The sequence below is a fragment of the Galendromus occidentalis genome, unplaced genomic scaffold (genome assembly GCF_000255335.2).
Source record: "Galendromus occidentalis unplaced genomic scaffold, Mocc_1.1 scf7180000075612, whole genome shotgun sequence".
NCBI classification, from domain to species: domain Eukaryota; kingdom Metazoa; phylum Arthropoda; class Arachnida; order Mesostigmata; family Phytoseiidae; genus Galendromus; species Galendromus occidentalis.
This window is the reverse complement of record NW_003803602.1, coordinates 2,194,086-2,207,210: the sequence shown is the minus strand read 5'-3', so window position 1 is coordinate 2,207,210 and position 13,125 is coordinate 2,194,086. Positions and strand designations below refer to the sequence as shown.

General features: G+C 52.9%; 1 protein-coding gene across 1 annotated transcript in view; it reads right to left on the bottom strand.

The window, feature by feature from the left end:
* LOC100900376 (uncharacterized) overlaps nt 1–7,429 on the bottom strand; it is a 31,441-nt gene extending 24,012 nt beyond the window's left edge. Inside the window, exon 1 of the mRNA XM_018640196.2 lies at nt 7,345–7,429. Within this exon, the coding sequence (XP_018495712.2) occupies nt 7,345–7,429 (85 nt within the window). The remainder of the gene's footprint in view (nt 1–7,344) is intronic.
* Nucleotides 7,430–13,125: the final 5,696 nt, after the last annotated feature.

Below are 13,125 nucleotides of genomic sequence, written 5' to 3'. Positions count from 1 at the left end.
AACGAGCCGTTGCCCCTTGAGTCCCACGGTCCGAGCTGCACGTTCGGCGCTTGTGCCGCGTTCCTGTACGATTACGTAAGCTGACCCAATGACCGCGGGCTGATTTCGAGTCGTTTCTCGAGTCAAGAGAATTGTATGACCGGTGCTGCTCCATCCGCAGGTGGCCACCGCTGTTGCAATCGGGGGGACCGAAGTGCTAAACCTAAATGAGTATGCGGACATACATCATGTTCGGTACAGGTAAACCAGGGCATAGCAGCGGCTTCTCGAAAAATCGATCACATCTCCGGTTTCGCGTTCTGTCCGGGGCCATGACAACCAGAGGCAACCAGACGCGTAATTAGTTCTTAAATGCGAGAGAAATCGCGACTTCGCGGCGTTCGAGGCTCCGAGAGATCGAGCGTGAAGAGTTGAAAACGGTGAGCCAGCGAGCCAGTGATTGACGGGGGAGAAGCTATTAGTAAATGAGGGCCCCCTCGATCAAAAACGCGTTCGGTAGCTCATGAGAAGCGTGAGTGAGCTCTCGATTCGCTGTTCATCATCAAGCTCAGACGCTTGTTAGCTCCAGTATTCGAACAAGTAGTAGCCGAGGCAACGTCATCATCAGTGGCATAGCGCATACAGAGGGGCCCAGGTCGAGGTTCCCGAACGCGGGCGACTCGGGGGCTCCTCCAGGAGCAAAACCAGAAACTTATTTGTCGATGCCGTCATCCACTGCCTTCTCGAATCTCTTGTTTCTCGTTGGTTGCCCGGTAGGCTGCTCGCTTCTTGCCTTGAATGTATTTATTTCACCTTTCTTAGCTACCAGTCGATTCTTCCCGCTCGTCCATCGATCGACGCCGCGCCGTGGCTGCCCGTTAAGGATTGGTGCGCGTCGCCCGTCCGTTCAAACAACGCCGGCGAGAGAGTGGGTGATATAGAGAGACAGGAACGGGGCTTGTCCCGGTAAATGATGAACGAGATGAGTTTGTGCCATAATCGCCGATACTTGAGTTCTTCCGTGAAGGCAAGCGGCCCGAGATCCAGTGCGGAGCAGCCTCGGCTTGAGATTGATCACCGTGATCGAATTCGGTGTTTAATCGCTCCAGTCGGACCACGAGTGTGAAGCGTAAAAACGAACGGAGTGAATCAATTTCTCCCGGAGAAGTTTGTCCGAGACATCGCGGATCCACTGGCATCGCTAGCGTCCTCTTCCCTCGAGGGAGGGAATTCGTCGAGGAGTGAACACTCGACTAGAGGTCTCCGATGTTCGGGATTTCCCAGCGAGGGATCCCGTGAGCGAGAACAGAGTGGACGTCATTTGCGGCGAGCATGTACTCAAGCGAGATAAGCAACAGGCTCGAAGAAACTTCACCAGAGCCCCATCGGTAATGGTGATGGTCGCGGTTGACCAGCGGAGAGACCGCGGTACGTATGCCGGCAAAACGAAGAATGGAATAATCAGGAGAGCAAATGGTCGTCACAATGCCCCGTGGCCCGCGCTCATGAACGACGAGCGACGGCAATAGGCTATTACGAGACGCACAAACGGAGACGATCCCTTTCTACAGTTTAGACCAATTTGTTCACCGTCCGGCGAATCAGCTCGTCGGCATTAGGAGGAAATGAAGAAAGAATGGGAAAAAAAGATGAAGAAGCGATGGCAAACCTACCGAGCGAACAAGCAATTCAGAAGGCGCGTGGACTCATCGGCGAATCCAGAAGACGAATCACGCGAATGTCACGAATCCGGGAATTTCATGGCGTCCGCTGAAAGAGCTACCCGCAAGCGAGCGACCGCGAGACTGCGCGATGCTGTCAGCTATGTGACACGACAGAAACATTTAGTGCACCTCCTGACCGGATAAGCGGGCTTCCGAGAGGAAAAAATGGGAAGGAATTCCGAAGTTATCCACCGTTTCGGTTTCTCCTGCGTCCACGGCCCCGGTAGCAGAGTCTATCGGGGACACCTTACCCAAAACTACGATTCGCAGCTTAGCACAACCGGAGGAGAATGCGATAGATTCTCCTGGTTGGTGTCACGAACTTGAAAGCTCTATTCTGATCGCGGCACTCGCGTGCGGGAAGCACTTCATATTTGTCGCGTCGCCTTCCTCCAAGTCAACTCAGTCATCATCGAAAGCGCTCCAAAGAGTCAACCGAACAAAAGCCACCTGCGGCACAATGAGCTCGCCTAATGTGATGCGCATAATCATACGAGGACGATCATACAGAGTTGCCGCTCAGGAGCTTCGCGGCTACCGGATTTTTCCCTTTATTAGTTCGTCTACTAAGCCCCGCAGCTCCGCTCCGCAAGAGCCTCACTTTCGGACTTTGTATTACTTCCCACCCCCGATTCGCTGGGCCATTACCGACAACAAGCTTTCTCGTTGGACCTCGAGCACCGGTTTGACCCGAACGACCGACCGACCGACTGACGTAGAGGTGGGTGAGCACTGTGAGTTCGCCGTTGGGCTTCGAGCCCAACTGAGGACGGATATAAGTCATTGGACCCGCCCGGATCTTCGAGCCAAGAGAAACATACACCGCAAGGACTGGCTCGGCGGGGAAATTTTACATTTGCATGCCATGAGCGGATACATCTTATTCCCGCGCGGAAATCCTCCTCTCGGAGCAAATCTGTTCTGAACTAGCAGCTGTCGGGTTTCTATCCGTTTCGGTTGAGTATTGGGCCGAATCCACGCGAGCGGCTCGCGGTAAATTTACGCAGGTTCCCACGAGCTATTAATCGAAGAGCGACAGGTGTTCCTCAATTGTGACAGCCTTATCGTGTTTCCCTTCGAGCCTTCTGTCAGCCACTCGGAAATATTCAGTGGCGCCGGACAAAGTGGACTCGGACGGCTAAGAATCACATGGAGATTCCATCTCGATCTGATCAAGAGTAATTCGGAAGGGATGGGACTGGAATGTTCGGAATATGCATCGCTCGCTCGGTCATGTCCGGGAAGGCATTCGAGTGATTAGTGATTGGAGTTTCCGAGGACGAGGCCGTATCAACAAGGGTGATCCGCACGCTGGTCACAGGTTCGTGGAGGAGTTGACGAGGAACTTAGCCGCCGTAGAGTCGGTGCTCCACAAGCGCCTGATTCCAGGAAAGAGCCAGTCAGTTTCCCTTCCGGCGGGTTTGACTCTTGTTCACAGCGCAGCGACTCGCTGCTCCACCTGCGTGGAGATCGCGCTAGGCTGAGGGCTGCGAAATTCGCTCGCGATCGAAGTTCAGGCCGCGGTACCGTTTAGGCGAAGAGCGCACCCGTAGCAACGGCAAGAGGCTACTTCAAGCCAACGAACCACGTCCAAGCGGTGCGATGGTTTGGGCTTCGTTCAGCGTTTTGTTCTTTTTTCTGTTCGCCAGTTTCTTTATATTACTTGTTGTCTCCTCTTTTTTTCCCTCAGACCGAACAAGCAGCACGTGACCCTCTCGTTCGCGTTGGCGCGCCCCGTTCTAGCCATTGTTGACGTTAGGAAACGAAATCTTTTTTCGAACGGAGGAACCACTTGTTTCCTTTTCCTCTTTACAGCTCAACCTGTCGAGGCGGCGGATACCTCCGTTCGCGGATACAGTTTCCCAACAACTATCGTCTTCCAGACGCTAACGTCGATGACAACAGCAGCCACGACCACCACCACAGAGATCCCACCGTTACAGACGGTGGTGGCGATGGTGCGCGTTTCGGACATAACAGAAAATTTAATTCTCGGCGGAGCCCAAAAAAATCTCTCGGCTATTTCAGAAAATATGTCGTCCGGGACAAGTTTGGAAGAAAGCTCGCGGTCGCCGGCGGCAGAAGAAGATTCGCCAGTGACATCGCATCTGATGTCGACAAAGTAATGACGACCGCACCGGAGCCGTTGAACTGACTGACTGAGCCTTGCCTGATGCTGCCGCGCCGCTGCTATTGGCAGCAACGAAACCGTTAGTCAGAAATGAGCGTCAGATGCCGTTTACGTATCGGGATTTCGGTCGTCGGCCGACTAGGCTATCGGTTGAAAGCTGCTACCTCGATCGTTGGGCGGATTTGTGCTCCGAGACATTTTGCTTCATCAAGTTTCGTCGTCGTCGTTGTCGTCGGCCGTCTCTCTGGATGTCCGCATGTTTTTCAACAAAATCCCGCAACGCGACTGACTGCTTGTGCGTGCCGGAAATTCGGTCATTGATCCCAGAGTTTCGCGCGCGTAGGCAAAATCCGATTTGAAGAGCCGCGATTGAATCAAAGGCTCGCACTCGAGTCGGAATCGGTCAGAGCAGTGTTGAGAAACAATTCGAAACAACACCTGTTGATGTACGCGAGTAAAGACAAGTAACTGAAGCAAAGCAAGTGGGATTCCTCAAAGGGGCACTGGTGCCTCCTGATAGTGGCTGCCGGCCTGACTGGATGCCCAGCTAGCCTCCCGAGCGGCCACTATCATCGGAGAAATACAACGCGACGGCGCGCCGTCCACTCCGAGTACTCGTACTGATAGACGTCAGGACGGGCGGAGGGACCGACCGGCGAAACCAGCAAAAAACGTCCCCGAGACGAGACTGCCGCTCCACAGAACCGGGTTCCCAAGTTGAAAGCTTTCACAGGCGAATCTACGCGAACGGAGCAACTTACGAAGGTGGTCTTCAACAAACTTCGGAGTCGAATCGACTGGTGCTTGTTCCCCCTCTGACCTTGCTCCGAGTTAATGGCATCCGCGGTCTTTCCAGCTTAGACCCAAACGTTCAGAGGGCAGTTTTTCCGCTCGATCGCCATTCGACCGTCTTCCCGCTGATCATCGAGGTCCATCTTCGTATCCGGTCGGTTGTTCACGCGCGCGCCACCTCGGACCGATCCTTGCCCACGCGGGTTCCGATGATTGGTGCTCATTGTTATACATTGCACGTATCCGTTCATGGAAGGAGGAGAATTCGATTCGGCCATGAAGAGCTCAGTTCCACACCTCTGGAAGAACTTTCCCGCATAACCAGCGATCGGAAACTATAAACAAAGAGAGATCCGTTCCAGGGGCAACAACTTCGAGGAGCCGGTTCTTCTGATGATTTCGCGCAGGCTCCATAGGGCTCCCGAAACACCGGACGAACGAACATTTTTTTCTGATTGCGGACGTCTCGAGAATATAACTCTCCGAAGAATTTATTCCTCCTTGCCTTAGCCTTTTAGGCTCGCTGACCAGCAACGCACCTCAATATCCATATGGGGATTGGAGGATCGATCGATATTCGTCTGGAGTTCTCGATTCGATGCCTTATCAATATCGCAGGGAACGGAGGTGAATTCACTCGGCTTTCGATTAGGGAGTTAGCGCCGATTCGATCAGCCGTAATCCCTAAAACAGGACTATCAGATCACGTCCCCCCAGATTCAATTAGACACTCGGATTCGCTGGCTCGCTCGGGGACCCGTCATGTCAGTTGTGAGGTAGCCGGCGGCGCGCACGAAGACGAACAAACGTCGCGCTACGCTTTGAGCAAGTTCTTTTCTCAGTCCGACGAGCTTTGAAGTGCCGTCGGGGGTACCTCGGAATGTGGGACCTCGTCACGCTAGATCGGCTAGATGTCTCTGCGCTTTTTCAGTCTGTTCGTCCGTTCGTCCGACCGCCCGCCCGCCGGCCCGATCGTGCATCGGTCCGCCGGTCCAACGTGAATGACAAGCGGCCGATCATCGAGTGCAACCAGTAGTTCGGCGGACGGGACATCCACACCTCGGTCACTCCGATATCCCGCGGCGGGTGACCTGGCCGGAGACGGGAGCGAAATATCATATGCATGAGGGAAAGCGTCTCTTATTTTTGATGGAAACCCCGAACAACGAGTCTTCCAGAATCGCGCCACGCTTGCCAATAACCAGATGCTCGAACTCGATGTCCTTGTCACAAACTCAATCATCGTCTTCCCCACCCTCGGTCTGTCCGTCGATCCTTCCGTCCGACCGCTCATCCGTTTGTCGGGACGACAAACCTGTCGGCCGACCGCACCCTTTACTTGAGAAGCGGGATTGCGAGCATATAGAATTAGCCGGATCTCGCTCGGTTCACTGGCCGACCGGTAGAACTACTTTCCCCGCGCGCTTTCGGCGGAAAAAAGCACTCTATGCGTACGTGCTTCCCGATCGCCGCAGCAATTTTCGAGAAGTAGTGGTCGATGGTTCCCATTAGTGGGCAGCGAGCTCTGCTCGGAATGACACCCCGCAGTTCGCGGGACAACTCCGGTATCCGCTCTCGGGAGGAAATTTTCCTCCGGATCTCGGATTCCCCTGATGCGGCGATTGTTCACGAGAAGAGAAAACCTCAAAGTGGGTTTTTTTTTCTCGTGCGTGCCCGATTTATATTTGCACCTCGAGCATTCCTCTGAAGGGAGTAGAAATCGGGCAGGAAAATTGCCGTCCACTAAAAGGCTGTAAAGTACTTCGCCCCCCGCTTCGCCAAAAGATCCAACGGCCCACCATAAACTCAATGACCAATCGGACTGAGCCATAGCGGGAGAGAGGCACGACGACATCGAAAAAAAGCAGCCTCGACGAAATGCCACCTGAGGTGACATTCTCGCGCGCGAGAGGTCGAGCAGGCGAAGTCGAGAGTTCGCTTCTTGAAACTTCAGCCGAGTCTGCGACAGCGGCGGCGGCAGCTCCTGCTACACATTGGCGGGCACACAGGCACGTGCACGAGTCTGGTGCGAAAGGCGATCATCAGAGTGTCGTTCGAACTTCACTCGGAGCGCCGAGAATTTCTCTGAAGCGCGGGGAGAGCGTTCGTCTGAGCGACTACAACGCACCGATTGTAGGCCACTTTCACGCTCATTAAGAGATTAGGCAGCGGCTTTAACAAGGATCCGTATCAAGATTTGCGGTCCGGAGCGATCCGTAAGGCGCTGACTCCGTACTCGGAAGCACTCCATTCAGGTGTCGGTCGCAAGAGATCCGTTGTACTCTTCTGACGATCTGAGACCACTCTTGCGGCTTATCAGACCGCGAAAATTGGACCATGGTGTCACGATGATCTTAATGAGAGCTTGACGTAATTTCCGTCGACGAATGATTGGATGCTCCATCGTCTGGTGATCGGGTTTCTCGATCGGAATCGGCCACGTTTCCAGAAAACTCTTCCAAAGTGTCCGGGTGTCTGACCGCACAGGCATTTTCTTCTTGTCGCTTCAATAATTGAATCGGCCGACACGATACCTATATTTTAACTAGCTAGAGCTTGCATGGCTCATGGTATGCACTCTTAGGCCAGGCAGTGTTGCGGCGAAGTCACTTCTCTCCTTTTCATTTCGAACGCCGATACCGGTCACCGCATCCTCGGAGCTCAGCCACCAAAATGACATCTGGTTTGACCGAACACTGGATTCCTGAGCACACATACCTTGTTGAGCGTTTCCGGTCACCACAAATAATCCCAACAGGACTAGTATTCTAGGCCAATGGCCTGACTTCGTCGATGTGTCCATGTCTGCGGTGTGCGGATGTCAAACGTCAAAGTCTCGAGCACTTGTCCCGATGAACAGGCGCGGAGCACGGCGACACACCAGGTACAACACACGGCAGCTGTTCGGTTTTGTTCTTCAAATACAAATAATAACAACACAAGTCAAAATCAGATGTGCCCGTTGCCGTCGAGTCCGACTTCGGTGATGATGACGATCAGGTCGACGTAGGGACAAACGAGGCAAGTCACGACTCGGCGAAGCGCATGTGGCCGCCTGGCATCCTGAAGTCGTGAACACTGAACTTCGTCCAAAAAGAAGTCCGCCAAGTCTTTAACCGAAGGGGCTGAAGAAGAAAGGGCCGAGCAGAAGATGGTGAGGATGCTGCCGCTGACGTCACAGTCCAGCGAAAGCACTCTTTTAGATTGACGCGGCAGCGGCGGCGGCGGCAGCAGCCAGACTACCACATATGACACATCAAGCTGTTTTTTAATGCTGTGGCACAGAGCCGCGTGCTTCGCATGCCGCGTCGTACTGGAAAGCGTGCATGAGGATTCCGTCCGACCGTTCGCGCGCGCTGTCGGTCGGTCGCCCGCTCGCCCTGTCTGTCTGTCTCGCTCAGTCGACACAGATTTGCTACAGTTGGGCGGCGGGTTCTTCGTCTTCTGGATACATGTGCGACATGTACATGCATACGTCGACTTCCACCGGAGCTTCGGCTTCCGCTGTTCGCGCGGCTCCGAGCCACCCAAGGAAGCTGACCCGGAACAATTTATTGAGATTGTGGGAGTTGACCCCGCTGACTGTTTGACAGGGCAAACGACCGACCCCGTTCCGAATGCATACGTCGTGAATTGAAATCCATCTTTCAACTGGGGACGCAATAGAGCGATTAGGGAAAAGAAGGGGAGCGATTCTGTGAGGATCCTCGATCCCTTCACGCCCGAAAAATATCTCCGCAGCTGCGATCTTCGGCTTACATTACCGACCGACGCGCCGGTATCGCAATGGACGTATCGATCCATTTTTTTTGCCGTTATAGATTTGAAGTCGCTGTCGTGAACTGGAGTCGTCGATAAACCCCTGAGAGCTCACGAGCTCTGCTGCGGGAGTTCTTCCCGGAGTTTTCGCTCGGGAGGCTGCGCTTCGAGGGATGTTGATTCCGCGGAGCGCAGGCAGCGTTAGAGGTGCTTTCCAGGAGAGCACGCAACAAGAGTAAGAGCAGCTGCTGCAGTCGCAGCTGCAACAGCAAACGCCAGAGACCGCCCACAAAGTGTGTTCGTTCTCGATTGAATTACTGTTTTCTCTGGCGGCCTCGGGCTCGATTAATATCCGTTCTCGTGTTCATCTTTGAACTCGCGTTCCGTCGATGTCTGAGGAACAGATGAAGTCTTTTTCGTGTCGCCTCGTCTCGGGAGCTTTCCGTGTTTCCATCCTCCTCTGACTGGATGAGGCAGCGCGCGCACTTGAGCGGTAATGGATACATTGCAGGAAACTCTGAGCAACAGAGATACCAGCCAAAGTTTCCGCTCTTTTCGATGAGCTTCTGCCTGAGAGCGATCCATTGACTGATTCATCGATCGATCGGTCAAGCGATTGATGCAATCGCGATTTCCTTCATTTTTCCATACCAAGCAAGACGTCGAGTTTGGTGCCTGTCGACTTCAGCGGAATCGGGAGTATTCGAGAAATACGAGCGTCTTGTCAAGTTGTTCTCTGACACATGCAGGGGATTGTTGCGTGCCGTCGGCGGCCTAGTCTTGGGACCTATCGAGGTGTGCGACCCCATGCCTTCCAAAACTAACAGTTCTCTAGAATGAGTGAATAAGTGAGCAGTCAAGTCAGGGAACAAGCGGCTGGTCGAGGAGTGTCAACGGCTCCGGTGACAGCGGCAATGTTTGTCAAACCACAACAAGACGAACAGGTCTGAGAAATGAAGTCTGGCAGCCTGGTAAGCTGTCAACGTAAGACAAAACTACGAAAAGCCGTTTTCAGCGTTCCGACCACTAAAATGAAGCAGTCAGGCACACCGTAAGCGGACGAGTGGGCCGACGCAATGGTGGTTTTTCCCAAAGCATTGCGTGCCACTGCGCACCTCTGAATGTTCCGCAGCGCCTAGCTTCCTGGGGTGGCCCGCCATTCAAGTCCCGCACGAGTTTCCGCAGATGCAACTCGTAGTGGGAGTAGCAGGAGTAAGGACTCCACCATACAGTCGGAGAAGGGGTCATTTGCGACAGATCGTCGAAATCGAAGGAAAAGGTCGTCTCTCCGGGAGCTCATCTTATCGGTAAACAATGCTGCTGGCTGCTTCCGGGGCCAATCACCGATCACTTGAAATGAGAATCAGCTGGAGTGAATCCTCCAAGCACGATCCGAGCATCACATGCGTACATTTGAACGACAGCCCATTCCGTCCTGCTCCGGACTCGGGAAAGTTCCGGCGGCGACACATCCAGGACGCATGAAGACTCACAGCGATGTAATGAGTACGCCGACCTCATTTCCTCGCAGCGGATTTGCCGCCCTTTTGAACACGTACACTTCAGCAGCTTCGACTCCTGCGAAAATTAGCAAAGCAGCAGCATCTATTACGGCGCACAGAGTTCACTCAGACATGATTTATGCGCATGCGGGCAGTTTCCCCCATAAAGGAAGCCCACTGCCAAGACTCGTCACTTTAGATCTTCCGTACGGAGATGAAGAATCTCCATCACTCCGGATCAGCCCGTCCAAAAGCCGTAATTGAGCAGCGATACTATTCCTCGGAAAGTATCTTACGATCAAGAATCCGTCCACGATCTTACGCTCAAGAAGTATCTACTCCAATGTTGATCTGGCCAAGTCTTCATTGAGTACTGAATGTTTATTCTGTACCGGTGTTCATCTCAAGGGGTTCTCCGACTGCGCTCTTTTCCGAACAGTTCTTCTGCGCATCTCTACCTGCCGGCAAGTGTCACCGTGATGAGCACAACCGATTCAGAAGAAGTCGCCACCACCGGCCGCGAGCATTCATGCTTGCTGGGAAATCTCACGACGGCGAGAATTCGATCACTCCTTTTCTCTGGTGGCGCTGAGCAACAACTAGATGTGGGAGACCGCCGGACTCAGCGGGAGGTTTTCGACGTATCTCTTGCATGGTGTCGAGACGCTCGTTTTCCGGCCCTCTCGAACACACCTCCGGGGGCGCTCCTTATGTTTTCTCATATGTGCATATGGAAGTTCAAATTAACACAACCGGAACCCTATCCAATTCCTCAAGTGGGAAACCCGCTTTACACTGCCACCTATGTCACATTCGTGTGGTGCTTATATATAGAAACTTCCGAGGGGCTCATCTCCAACAGAAAGCTGGCGAGTTCGCTCAGTCCGTTCCGTCTTGGGCACTTTGTTCACGGTCATTCCGGATGTTGTGATCGGGATTTCCAGAAGCAAACATTTGACCTAAATTGCAACAAACGCTCCAGCGGGCGAACACTACGCCGCTGTCGGGCTCCGGATGACGTCAGCCCGACGAGCCGCAGTTCGGAAACATCGTCGTCGGGGGCTGCCCACGTTTGGCAAGAGTTTACTCACCGTCGCCGACGTTTGAAAATTCCAATGAACGGCGGAAGCTGATGCTGTACGCCGAGTTAATTTACGTTGTTCTCGGTGCTCGATGGCAGATTTATGCTGTTGCCGTCGTCGCTGCGGCGATTCGCATCGGATTGAGTATACGCTGGGCGAAAAAGCCAAGACTAGGATTTAGGGAAGCACAGCAGGAAAGATGTCACGCGCATCCCCGAAGGATAGCGAAGGGAAGGCTCACGAAAACCGTCACTCTCAATGTCGAAGTCACGTACTTATAATATTCTAATCATAATTATTAATACATATTAGCATCATGTGAGCGCGAGTCTGATGATGTCATTTCCTCTCAGAGGTCCATTGTCATCATTATGTTACCTGTATAAAATCTCAAGAATCGATGCGTTGAGCTTCGCCCATTTCTCATTGAGGGCCGAAGCAAAAAGCAAATGATCCGAGAAGCGGATGCAAAACTTGAGCGGTGCTCGATCATAATTTCATCATGATCATACTCTCATCATTTTATAATGCACTTTCATGTTGTTTATTGTATATGGCATTCACGCTGCCCGTTCACTGGATCGGTCTGTGTTTTCCCGAAAATTATCGGCGGTTCGCGCAGGAGTGCCACTGACAGCTGAGAGTTACACTCCTCGATCGAGCACGAAGATGAGATACGAAGTGTTGATTTCCCCGCATAGCAGCCGTCACGTATCGAGAAGGTGTCAAACCTTCAAAGAGAAGGTCTCGGGTGATCCTTCGGATCTTTTAGTTCCAGGGTCCGAAGTCTTCCACAGAAGTATTGCATGACAAGAAAACCACCTAGTTGCCAAAACGATATCTCCATGGGCCATCATCATCAGCAAATGTATGAGTAGGGAATATCAGATGCGTCGGATGACTCTCCTTGGTTAGCTGCTAATAGAAAAAAGAAAAGAATGCATCAAAGTGCTGACGAGAAAAACGTGCCACGCGGACCAATGCTGGTGTGATATTCCGCCGAGGATCCGAGAACAACACTGGCAGTTCAATGCCAAGTCATCGGGACGAAAAGATATTCCGAGAGAAAAATGAGCGAAGAACGCCGACTCATTTTTGCAGAGTTCATCAAGCTGCCGAGCAAAGTCACCAAGTGCAAAAAATGACATTTCACTTTTGATAGCTCTGACGATGGGCGAAAGGGATCCATGAGATATTTGATGAGGGTTGATTCCCGATTCCCACCATCGGCACGCCACGTGCCAGAGCTTGAGCAGAGCAAATAATTTCCGCACGGCAGTTGGAACGTCGAACTCCTCCCTACTTATCTCTGCTGTCATGGCACCGAGACCTCAAAGGAAGCGCATTTCGAGATCTAGAATCATTCTTCTGTCTGGGTGATATATCTACCGAGAGCGCGCGAACGAGGATTCAGGCCTCGAAGATCCCTCCGTCGTCTTGAATATAGCTCTTGAATGTATAGCTGTTCCATGACCGAGAAGCTCCCCCCGTCAGAGAAGTCTCGGTGAGGGAGAAGAACTTGCCGACTTAGGAAGTATAGCGACTCAGAAGAGTCGGAACACGTGGAAATTCGCTGTATGTTTGCGTCTGACCGCAGATATGGTGTGGGCGGGTTCGAGTCCGGAGGGCTGTGAAATGCGTCTTGGGAGCGCACTCCGATTCGCTCGGACTCTCTGATCCGACAACTCAGATAGCAAAGTTTGTATACACAGCGCCTAAAAACATACAGAGACTTTTCTCTCGTCCGGGACGATCCTACGCTTGGTTCACGACGGTCCTTGATAGGGAAAAGGATTTCATACAGCGCATGCCCCCGCGTTCTGGAATCTCCCGTTCTTGGGGACCTGTTGTCCCCCGTCGGCTACCGTGTCGTCGACGAGGACGGGGAAAACGGCACGAAAATCGAATGAATCCTTGAGAGCTTTTGCGGCGTGTGATGCTGACCCGCAAAGCACCGTGGACGACCATCGCAGACGGGTCAAAAGATAGTGGTCATCTTCTAACAAGGGCTGCGGTATTGAAAGCAGCGGAGACATAGGCGATGCGGACTCCCCTAAGCAGGGGACACCTTGCGCGGAGATCCCTGAAAAACTTCAGGACTTCGAGTCGGGTCATAAGTCAACACATCCGATCCCATCCTCGAACGTCTCGTAGGA